The sequence below is a fragment of the Cynocephalus volans genome, chromosome 5 (assembly GCF_027409185.1).
Source record: "Cynocephalus volans isolate mCynVol1 chromosome 5, mCynVol1.pri, whole genome shotgun sequence".
In the NCBI taxonomy this organism is placed as follows: Eukaryota; Metazoa; Chordata; class Mammalia; order Dermoptera; family Cynocephalidae; genus Cynocephalus; species Cynocephalus volans.
This window is the reverse complement of record NC_084464.1, coordinates 141,851,940-141,864,539: the sequence shown is the minus strand read 5'-3', so window position 1 is coordinate 141,864,539 and position 12,600 is coordinate 141,851,940. Positions and strand designations below refer to the sequence as shown.

Below are 12,600 nucleotides of genomic sequence, written 5' to 3'. Positions count from 1 at the left end.
TGGAACCAACCTAAATGTTCATTGACAGAGGACTGGATAAGGAAAATGTGGTATAAATACAAAATGGAATACTTCTCAGCCATAAAAAAGAATGAAATTCTGCCATTCACAGCTACATGAATGAGCTTGGAGAAAATTACATTAAGGGAAATAAGCCAGGCACAGAGGGAAAAACACAGCATGTCCTCACTTGTAAGTGGGAGCTAAGAGAGACAGAAGGAAGGAAAGAAAGACCACAGTGGTGTGTTGGAGTTGCAGAGGGAGAGAGCATACCTAGGGTTGCCAGGCTTTGGAAGCGGGGAGGGGAGGGAGGTCAGGGAGTAACTGGGTAGAGGACATGGAGGATAACTGCAATTTGTGGTAAGTGGCAGGCCAATAGCATTGATCTGATCAAAACATCTTGGGCAAAGGTAGTGATGCGCAGCTTTGTACCCCATTAATATGCATAACCAATTAAAATAAAAAAATAAATAAATAAAAGAGAAACTAGGGATGGCTGGGTATAGGAGTCACAGGGCAAAGCCCTGACTACTAAGTGATACTACTACGGCTGGCACTGCCTTCGTTATGCACTGACACCCAATCCAATCCATTCAATTTCCTCTTGATAGAAATCTCTACAGTGACCCATGAAGTTACATTAGGTTCAAGAAGGTGACTCATTAGTCACCTACCACATTCCTGCTACGAGGGGAGGATGCCTGGACCTTAAGAGTATCTTGCTCTGGGACCAAGAGAGGGAGGAAGACAGGATAAGCAGTGAGTATCATTTCCTTCACTGTTCCTTTCACTAAATAAACTTTGTCCATTTTATTATTATACGAGCTATTTAAGAATTCTTAAATCTACATGGCTGCATGAGGGAAGGTTAGAAAGGGTTTATCACTTATGAAAGGATGATGAGTCAAAAGCCATCAACAATAATGTGGAACAAGATATAACAGTATATGCAATTTGAACCTACTTTAACTTATACTTACAACTCCCCTGGCAGTATGGTATAAAATTTTTAAAAAATGTGTTTAGGTTTTCTTCAGGTGTAATGGCATTGCTGATTATTGCCAAGGGAAAGAACTACTAAAATGACAATGCACACACAAGTGAAATAAAATGGCATTTTAAACACAATCAGAACATAAATTACCAGTGTTTAACTTACAGCTTCTAACTGATCCATTAGCTTTGATAAAAATTTACGACATTCAGGAGTTTTACTATCAATCTTCATTCCAGTCTGCATCGCATATAAGCGACCTACAAAAAAAATGAAAAATAAGATGATCTGAATGAAGTCATTTTTAAACATTTTTTATGACTAAATGTTTAAAATGTGTTTTGCCTAGTAACTTAAAATTTAAGTCAATTTAGAAGTAAAACTTTATTTTAATATAGATTTTATTTATAAATATAAAGAACACAAAAATATTATCCAAAGAATGCAAGAGATACATGATGACAGATTTTTACCAAGTAAGGCCTTCTCTTTTGGCATCATGTTTAAGAAAAAGAAAAAAAAAAAAAAAAAAAAAAGGAAAAAAAGGACTAAGTAGGTTCTAAATTGTCAAAGAGACACACACTTGAATTGGTAAATCAGGGCACACAGAAAAACAACCATATGTACTGAAGCACTTGCCAAGAGCAAGATAAGTGATACTGATAAAATATAGGACATAAGCTGGGACTGTGGGAATCAAGACTTGAACCAAGGTTTACAGGGAGAATTGCTTTAGTCATTTTATGCATACTCATTCTTTAAAAATCGTTAAGATAAGGCTGAAGGTAAAGAACTGTTTGACTATCCCCACAACCTTAATAGCTTTCCCAGTTGATAAGAGTTGTGAACAGTTTTGGTGGTAATTGCTGTCATCACTTGTATGTACATATAATGTCTGTAATTTACCTCATTTTACATTCAACAATATGTCCTGGAGAACTGTTTGTGCATTTTCCTGACTATGAAAATTGTATTAGATATTTACTAGATAGCTGTATATTCTCCTTTATGTACTAGGATTGGCTATCAAAATAAAAGAAAAAAATCTTGTACCAATTGGTGTTTTAACAAATTGACTTGTTGCAATTCTTTATACAGTAGGAAGTAGGTATATAACTTCCCACACCCCTACTCCAATGGAATCTTGTGAACACTATCCTCCTTCCCTGCTTTACTTTTCTCCTTAGCACGCAATCACCTTCTATTTATTTATCCTGTCTCTACTCCATCTAGAAATTAAAATCCCAAATGATGGGGATTTTAAGTCTATTTGGTTTGCTGATGTATCCCTGGCATCTAGGATAGTGGTTGGCCCTTGACAAACAATTTTCTGCATAGATAAATACATGAATGAAAGAATAGCTCATTCTGCTGCACTGATTTAAATGTCACTTTTACCATTCATTATCATATATCAAGTTACTATGGGAGAATAGAGACCAATTTTGGATATTGTCTATCCTGATGCTAGTCTGTTGGTCTGTCACTGTTTTATTTAACAGAGCTTTACAACCGGGCTTAGTATCTGTTAGTTACTCTTAGGATTTCCAAGTCAATTATGTCTATGGACAAAATCCTCTTTAAAAATTTACACATGATACAGTTACCTATTTATTGTATCTGTATGTTTTTAATCTTAATGGTTTTATCTGAAGGAACCATTTTTTAATGCTTATGCTTTTAGAGCCACCTCATGTTATAGAGCTTGAAGTTTAATTTATTAATGTACTTATTTCCACATATCAAATATAAGGATTTGATCCACTGAAGTATTAAGAAGAGAGAAAAAAAAAAAAAGGAGTTCTAAAAGTATCTCACAGTTTTACACTGCCATGCAGTATGACAGCATGGTGCTTTCACTGCACACTAGCCAGCTTGGGGATCATTCTGACACACAAAACTATTTTGATTTGAGGATCAAAAAAACCCCCTTATTTAGTTTAAATATTCATTGCTTTGATCACAAATGTGACCAGATTTTCTGTCTTTTTTCTTTTTCTTTTAACCAGACATATTTCTTTAGCAAGCTGTCCAGATCCTCTTCCCATCTGACTATACTGGTTTTTAATTATCCACCTCCACCCCCTTAAAGCATGGTTGAACACCCTCACCTTTCAAACCACTTGTATTTCTTTTGAGGTGTCCAAATTTTGTGCTCGTTTTAGTCAGCTTTTTTCTTAAAACTGACTAAACTCCTTAACCACTTCCTTTCTGTAAGTTGTCCAGGACTTTTATTCCAGAGTTTTTTGTGTGTTTTTTCCTAAAAAATTAGTTTTTGATTGCACATATTTATGGGGTACAGAGTCGACTATCAGTATTTGTGTACAGTATGTGATAGCCAAATCAATATTATTAGCATGTTCATCACTACAAATCACAAATCATAATTACTCTTTGGGTCCCTTACCCAGTTGCTCCCTAACCCCCTCCTCCCCCTCTCCCCCTCCAGCCTCTAGGAACTATAGGTCTGTTCTCTTCTGAAATTTCAACGTTTTATTGTGGCCTCTCTTTCTCTCTTGGCTCCCACTTATGAGTGAGGACATGCAGTTTTTGTTGCATTTCTTTTTTTAAAGTTCATCACAAGAACTCTTTAGATAATAAATATGTTGGCTACAGATATTATGCCCAGGCTTTTCATTTTCGAATATTGTTTTAAAGTACAGAGGCTTAATGTTTATGTACTCAAAACCGCTATTTGTGACTTTTTCCCCCTTATCACTTCTAAGCTTGGAAAGTTCTTTTATCTCCAGGGATTTGATATTCAGTCATATGATTTTTCTAGTTTTTCCTATGGTTTAATTTTTCAAATTTAACTCTTTGATCTAACTTGCATTTTCCCCTAAGTTATTGGCATCTGTTTCAAAAGCACTTAATAATCCTTCCTTTCTCTAATGATTTATGGTACCCTTTTAACACATTTTCACTTTTTTATTTCTTGGCTATTTGATTTCATTGAGATCTCAGATAAAAATGTCATCTCCTTACATGATACTATCTATAAATGATAACAAGCATTTTCTTCCCCCCAATTTAATCTTACTATGTCTTACTATATTGCCAAAATTTCCTGAAGAATATTAAGTGTCCTCGATCTTATTTTTAAGACAAAGGCTGCCAATGGAGAGCAGAAATCAGTTCCATGCCAGTTCTATGCCAGGTTGCTCATATTTCCCCTAAGAGAGCCACCACCCTGAGCTGTACTGAAGCTGAAGCCTTTGAGACGCATATGATCCCAGGGATAGGCAAAATTGGTTGTGATGTTGAAAGAAAAAAGTTAGCATTTCTACTGATATCTTTAACTTATTCATTCAAAATTTATATTTTATATATCTCTATAATATATACAGTATTAGTACATTAATACAGAAATGTAATCTGCAAATAATTTACACTATATATTGGGAATTTGTGTTCAATGTTTTTTATACTCATATGGATGGTTGATCAAAAGGTCGAGGATCACTGCTCTACTGCATCCTCACTCCTGTCTACTATGAACTATATTTTCTTGCCCCAACCTAGCCCATTCCTCTGCCCCACATCCCCACACCTTCTACCAAAATCCCCTGGAACTACTACTTTATAATAAGCATACTCCCCTACCATCTTCTCAGTTCCTCAGTTTCCTTCTCCTCCTTTATCTTAATTAAAACCTAATGTCACTTGAAGAAATCACTTATATTTGCAGTCCTTTTAAGTAATGAGAGACTTTTCTTTTAAACTCTCTCACGTTCCTCCTGTCTTAGAATTTGGCAAGTATAATTGGTTTTCTTCTCTTTGCATTCCACTGCTACTTACATTCTAGTATTCTCTCAATGTCTTCTAAACACTCTGGTCTAGGGGGCTCATGACACCCTGCCATTTGATCTTGTTAGACCTATTTTGGCCCATGGACCTTGGGGTCCTTGCATCATCATGAAAACTTAATGGTTTACATGGATAATCAATACTGTGGCACAGACTGCTAGTTGCCTACCCATAGTCATTCTTCCCATCTTCCAGTATTAGTAAAAAGCCCTATATTATCAAGGGGTCATCATATACCTAACTAAGAGTACATTTCCCAGTAGTCTTCAAAGCAAAATATGGCCATGTAACTAAGACTAAGATCATATAACCAGAATTTGTTGGGAGAGACTTCTGGAAAGCCTCCTTAACAGGGGGAATACCAGCTGACTCTCTTCCTTTTCTCCTCCCTGCTGTCAAGAGTAAAAACACTAGATGACTGAAGCTTTAGTATCCATCTTGGACCCCAAGGCAATCTAGGAAATGGTAATCATGTGCTGTTTGGTAGACTTGATACTGGAAGGAACTTGGGTCCCTCATGACTTCATGGAATTGGCACACTGGCACTGAGTACTGCCAACATTAGACTTTCTTTTAAACAAGGGAGTAAATTCTATTTTACTTAGCCATTGCTATTTTGGATTTTCTGTGATAAGCAAGCAAATCTAATTCTAACACAAACACAGCACCATGTTCTCAATTCTTACCAAACCCCTGACCTACAATAATTTTATGTATTCTCCCTTACTCAGCAGTCATTCCAAAATTCAATTACTATCTCAAACTGCTGGACTGCCAAAATCAGTATAGCAAGCACCCACTCTCTAAATGCAATCTCCTTTTCTTCCAACACTGAACTATGAACGTTACTACAGGCTTTCAGTCCAATGGTCTCTATTTCTCTATTACAATCAGTCTTTTATCCTTTAACTTCCCTCTGCAACTAGCTTTGACTTTACAATATACTTTTCAATAACTTTATTGTCCTACCTCATACTATTTCTAAATCTTTTTACTACATCCCTCTGGGAAAAGCATACTCATATATAAACCTTATAGTCTTCTTTCTCTATGCCTGCATCCACGTGGCAGAGAAGATTGGCAGATTGGCATCATTATAAGTATCAAATAGACTTAATAATTGCTTTCCCAATGTCCCAAATGACTATTTCAAACATACTTCAATCTCCTAAAATAAACCACCTCACCCAAAACATGCACACACACAGAATTTAATACACATTAATTCTTCACAATCTATATGTACACTGGCCAATAACATGATAATAATACTGACAGTTTCATTTCCCTAGGAGGTCTTTCTCCGTTTTTTCCAACCACAGTAGTGCACACTATGTGAGTCCTACCATCCATGAAGCACAGTTAGCTATCTTACCTGATAGACCAGTTTTGAGGAGAAATGGCTATCCAGCATAGGTAATAGCCCAGATGGTGAAGAAATGAAGTTTGCCTTTAGTGACAGCCATCTCGGACTTAAAACATTAAGCAGACATGCAGAAAATTAATTCAGCATTTCTTACTACCAAGAGAAAGTGATTTATTCCTATGTAAAAATTTTCAGTTTCTAATTCATTACTTTAACTATTTCTGTCCTTTACAATATAAATAAAGAAAATATGTGTGTGTGTGTCTACATATCTCTTTTGAAGCAAAAATCAAATTATTCCCACTTCACTCTCACCACAACCATTATCTTCCTCCCTCACAACACAAGTATAAACAAAATATCAACTTCTTGTCCTTTAGACTAATACAGATGGCTGATACTTGAAGAACAGTGTAATGATAATACAGTTTATTGTCTTGGCCTACATGTATTTTTTTTCTTGGTTTACATGCATATTTAGTCTTTGCAAATATAAGGACATTATTATACCATAACATCTTTAACTGAAGAAATGGATAATCTCAGAATTGAAAATATTTAGGACAAAAATTAGCCTGGCTTTTACATTTCCAAATATATTATGTGGTTTAGAGTTCTTCAGTACAGAAAATATACCACAGTATACATTTTCTAATATTAACAAAAGTGAAAAGACCTTACATCCACTTATGAAAGTTAATAATTACACTAAAATATGTTTTTACCACAGGGATGAAAAAAGGATTACTTTCATATAGAACTCTGTTCAAGAGAAGCAATTCATTGTTGCAGCAGCAATAGGATGAAAAATTAATGTCTAGCATGGAAAATACCTACTAAAACAGAACAAATAAACATGTAGCTAAAATCATCCATAAGAAAATAAATTTGATTTATTTCATGAAGGAAACATGTTTGCTTTTGTGAATAAATATTATTTGATGATGAGTAATGAGGCATATTTGCAAAAGGATTAAATACATTCCAACCCGTCTTTAATGTGAGGCATCTAGGAAACATTTACTAATCCTGAAGCTATGTATAATTCAAATTTCCATAGAATCTAAACATTAATACTCTAACACATCCTTGCTTATCCATGAAAAATATAAAAACATAAAATGCATGACTATAAACACATAATATAAAAGATATATAAAAGCAATTGTGAAGAGTGATGCTTTAAAAGGTCACATAAATGTGGCACTCAAATCAGATGACATATATTGATGTTTAAAGGCAATTGTTATTTCAAATAACAGAACTGAATATATTACTCTATTCATAAGTATATTGTAAATAACTGCTATATGGTTAGTATCCTCCTTTGTGAAGGGACTTCTGAGTCAAAGATTAAATTATATTATACAATTTTATACCAAGTATATTTTATACTTTCTAAATTAAAAAAAAATGTATACACAGTTTGAGCAAAAAAGAAAAAAAAAAAAAAAAAAAGAAAGAAACATGAATAAATGTCTACTAATAAAGGGTATTTATTCATTCCTTCATTAAAAAAGTATTTTTGGACCTCCTATAATAATAGCAGTTTTTATGAAAAAGTTAGCTACTCCTGCCTTCCTACTAAAAAATGTAATGAAAATCAACATTTAAAGTAAGAATATCAGGGTTTCTTATCATCCACAGAATAAGCAGATATTCACTTGTATCCTGGATACAAGCATTGTGCTGACACAGAGCAGACATTAAGTGATGATTTGATTATTAAAACATGATTATAAATTCTACTTCTGGCCCTGATGAAGAGACTAGATTTATCATCCTGCTGTAAACAGCAAAACAACAACAAAATTGATAATATATATGAAACAAATTTTCAGACAAGAGAACAGATGGCAACCAGAGGTGAAAGACCAAAATACCTGAAGTAAGGAAACAAAAAAAGGGACTCCAAAGATCAGCCCAACATTCTGCTTAGAGGCACATTCCAAACTAAGGCCCAGGGAGGAAGTTCCAAGCAGAGCACAGTCCTCTAGCTGAGTTGAAAAAACAGATTGGAGTTTAAGGAGACTGAGACACTTGTAAGTTGAGAGACAGAGTTGTGAGGAAGAGAAAGCTATACAGAAAGGAAACCAAGAAATCCGTACAGCGGTAACCTTGAGGCTCAGCTGAATATGATCATATGCATGTGCTGAGGAAAACTCCACAAGGCCAAAGAATGAAATAGGACCTGTGAGCTGAACTGCTCCCAATGCACACAGGGCTGAAATGCATTCAAGTCCCTACTAAAGAGAATGACATGTCCGAGATATTTACCCAGGGTATTCACAGAGACTCTGAAAGGAGCATACTTTTATTAGCGGGGTTAAACTGTCCCTACAGCAAAGACTACTTTAGACAGACCCCCCCCAAAGCTAAAAACAAATAAACAACAACAACAAAAATTACAAAAGGATCCAACAGAACTGCAACTAACTTAATTGTTGGCCAGATCAAGTCCCTTCAAAGACAATCCACAAACTCCAGACATTTAAGAACTTAAAATTTTCAATGTTCTACATTCAATAAAAAATTACTAAAGATGTCAACAATTAGGAAAATGTGACCTATAATGAGAAGAAATATAAGCCAAAAGTCAAAACAGAGCAAACAATGACAAAATAATGGAAACAGCAGATGACATTAAATTACTAGAAAACTATTATGAAGTATTTAAAGAAATCCACAAAGAAAAAGGAGAAAGGGAACATACAAAAGGAACACAAATGAAACTTCTAGAGCTGAAAAATATAAGATCTGAAATGAAAAATCCATTGGCTAGATTTAATAGAATAGACATCAAAAAAGAAAATATTAGTGAGGGCTGGCCCCGTAGCTCACTTGGGAGAGCACGGCGCTGGTAGCGCCGAGGTTGCAGGTTCAAATCCTATATAGGGATGGCTGGTGTACTCACTGGCTGAGCATGGTGCAGACCACACCATGCTGAGGGTTGTGATCCCCTTACTGGTCAGAAAAAAAAAAAAAAAAAAGAAAAGATTAGTGAATTTTGGGACACAGCAATAGCAACCACCCAAAATAAAACAGGGAAAAAAGGGATTGTAAAGAAAAAAGAAAATAAAAAAATACCCCAAAACCAGAATCTCCTGAAGTGTGGGAAAATATCATGTTCTAACATATGTGTAATTGGATTCCTAAAAAAAGAAAGTGGCAAAAGAAAAAACAAGTTGATAAATTAAAATTCTTTATCCAGCAAACTTTCAAAAATAAAGATGGCACGAAAGCTTATTTTCATACAATAGAAGCTGAAAGAATAAATGGATAGCAAGGCTGCCTAAGAAATAATAAAGATCTTCAAGAGGAAAGAAAATGATATCAAACCTAAAACTTGGATCTATACAAAGGAAAGAAGAGTGATAAAAATGGTATTTATGTGGTAAAATATGAACATTTTTTATTTTCTCATTTTATAAATATCTTTAAAACAGAATGGATGATGAAAAAAGTAAAAACGTGCTATAAGGCTTATGGCATATGTATAAATACATTGCATGACAACTATAGCCAAAGGACAGAAGAGGGGGAAAGAAAGTTAAGTTCATAGCTTATATGTGAGGTAGTATATTATATGACAGTAGACTGTGATAAGTTATTGTAAGCACTAGAGCAACCACTGAAAAAATAAAACAAAGAGGAATATCTAGTAAGTCCACAGTGGAGGTACAATGGAATCCTAAAAAAAAATACTCAATTTATCAAAAAGGCAGCAAAAGAAGAAAAAACAAAAAACAGATGGGACAAATAGAAAACCAACAGCAAGACAGCAGATATAAACCAAATCAGATTAATATTACATTAAACATAAATGGTTTAAACAATCCAATTAAAAAGCAGGGGTTATCATACTGGATAAAAAAGAAAGACCCAACAACATGCTGTCTACAAGATCCCAATGAACTAGAATAATAATAACTTAAAAATAATATACACTCAATGAGTAATTATCATGGGTCATGTTCTGATCTAATCATTTAAAATCATTTAAAGTGGAAAAATCAATTAATCCACCAATAATTTTATGCAGGTGATTTTACTATTATTCTCAGTTTACTAATAAAAAAACTGAAGCTCACAAAGTGAAGTATATTTGCCCAAGGTCATGCAGTCAATAAATGGTAGGCTAGGATTTGACTCGGGCTCAGTCTGGCTCCACAGTCATTGTACCTTGCATCCAGAAAGACATCTTTCTTTATACATGCATATAAGATTTTACATATATTTTACATTTTACATATATGGGACCATGCTATTTGTTTGCACCCTTCTTTTTTACACTATGCTGTGGCAATCTTATTTGGTAATAAATTTATCTGCATATCATTTTAACAATTACATAATACTCCATTATATTAATGAACTGTAACAGACTTGAACTTCCTATATTGCTGGGCATTTAGATTTTCAATTTTATCTATTATTTAAAAAACTGTTAAGGATATCTTTACATGTATGTTATGTTTTACACTGTCATTATCTCCTTTAGATAAATTTTAATAAATTGAGAAATAGTTTGAGAAAGTCCAGTAATTGTTTTCTTCATATGGTAGCTGTTTAATCAATTTGTCATCATCATAGAACATGAAGATCTTAATCTGATAAGAATCTTATTGATACAATCAATTTCGTTGTTAGCTTATTTTTTTTTTCTCAAAAAAACCCTGAGGCTCAAGGAGACTAGGTGGCACCTGAAGTTATGGAACAATAAGTAGTAAGCATGAATGTTTATATAATTTTAAACTTTAATTATTTCAAGAGAATGATGCCCATCAAAGAAAACTGAACGGAAATGTGGCAACATGTTAACAGTGGCGATTATAAGTAGGAACTGTGTGCTTCTTTTCGTTATTCTTTCCTATATATTCCAATATTTCTGTGGTGAGCTTGTACGTATTTCTCTAGGGTGGCAACAATAATACTGCCTCTTGGGGGAACTGGAAAGTGTGCAGGCTTTTTTTTTTTTTTTTTAATTTGTTAATGCAATGTCTGGGGAGACTATTACCATTCAGAACAATAATATCCTGAAGTGCACTGGGCAGTCCTGAGAACAAAGAAATGCCCCTCCGAGATGCCAATAGTGATAGTGTTTCCAAAGAGAAACAGTAATACTCTGAGGGGGAAGAAAAAGAAGATAAAAAACGAGAAAGAAACCAAAAAAACTTGACAAGACACAGAAAAATTAAAGACATTAAAAATGTAAACGTTAATGCCCAATGACGAGTGTTATTGAAAGCAGGAACTTATCAAGCATGGTTACTGATACCTATTACTATATATAATCCTCTGTTGCTCAAAATATGTAAGTTTTCACTCTGAACAATCAAATATAATTGCCATAAAAAACAAACCTTATTAAAGGTGGTTAAGCTTGCATGGGTGCCAAAGAAAGAAATGAAAAATTAAGGACAGACATGTTACCAGACTCCACAGATCCTGTCTCTTCAATCTTACAGCTTTTTCTAAAGAGCTATAAAATAAAATGATTTACTTTACTCAAAAAAGGGAAGTAACCATTAAAATGACTATTTTTACAAAATAAATTCATGTTTGCATATGTGTTCACAAAGACAAACATAAAAGGAATGGAATGCCAGTGGATAAATCAGTGGTCCAAACTTGTTTGTTTTTATTATTAACCTGTCATTGCTACAGTAAAGTATCCTGAGTCAGCTTATAATAAAAAAAATAAGTACTTAGACAATAAGACTATGGACTCCAATTTACTATATAGATTCAGAAACCAACAAAGAATGAAAAGAACTGCTTCTGTTCTCTTTATTGGCTTAGTTAAGCTTATCTGACAAACTTTTAAAAATCCAATTTTTTCCTGATTAACAAGCAATAATAATAGGCAGCTAATTATTAATGCTAATAACTATTTATCAACAAAGAAATTCAATATTATTTAGCCTCTATTTAAACTAAATTAAAATTTTCTATTTGTACATTCTGTAACATCTCAGAACTGAAATAACCATATATATGAGTACTTCAAAAAGTTTATGGAAAAATGGAATTAAAAGATAAATCTTTCCATGAACTGTTTGAAGACCTCTCATATTTATAACTTCTGAAACAACTCCCTTTAATTTTCCTATGATCATATAAACAAGTGAGGACTCTAAAGAACATTTATGCACTTTCACTGAAAGTCTATTAATTTTACAATGTCACCCCCTAGGGGAAACTTGAAAAACCAAACTTGAAATTTCCTACGTTTAGTTAGTTACAGCAAGCTTAAAAAGGAAAAGATCTTTCTGTATTTAGCTGTATCTATGGCACCAAACCTGCACAGCCAAAATATTTATCATACAGTATCCACTTTTAGTAAGGACTCAAATATTTCCTGCCTTCATTAAAGAAAAGAAAAAAAGAGAGACACACAGAGCTCAGAGATATATTGTTAATAACAGAAAGT

At 33.8% G+C, this 12,600-nt stretch overlaps 1 protein-coding gene across 1 annotated transcript in view; it reads right to left on the bottom strand.

Moving 5' to 3' along the window:
- The window catches only part of VTA1 (vesicle trafficking 1), a 72,209-nt gene that overhangs the window by 49,208 nt on the left and 10,401 nt on the right, over nucleotides 1-12,600 (bottom strand). The window contains exon 2 of the mRNA XM_063097328.1: nucleotides 1,160-1,254. Coding sequence (XP_062953398.1) covers nucleotides 1,160-1,254 — 95 coding nt within the window. The remainder of the gene's footprint in view (nucleotides 1-1,159; nucleotides 1,255-12,600) is intronic.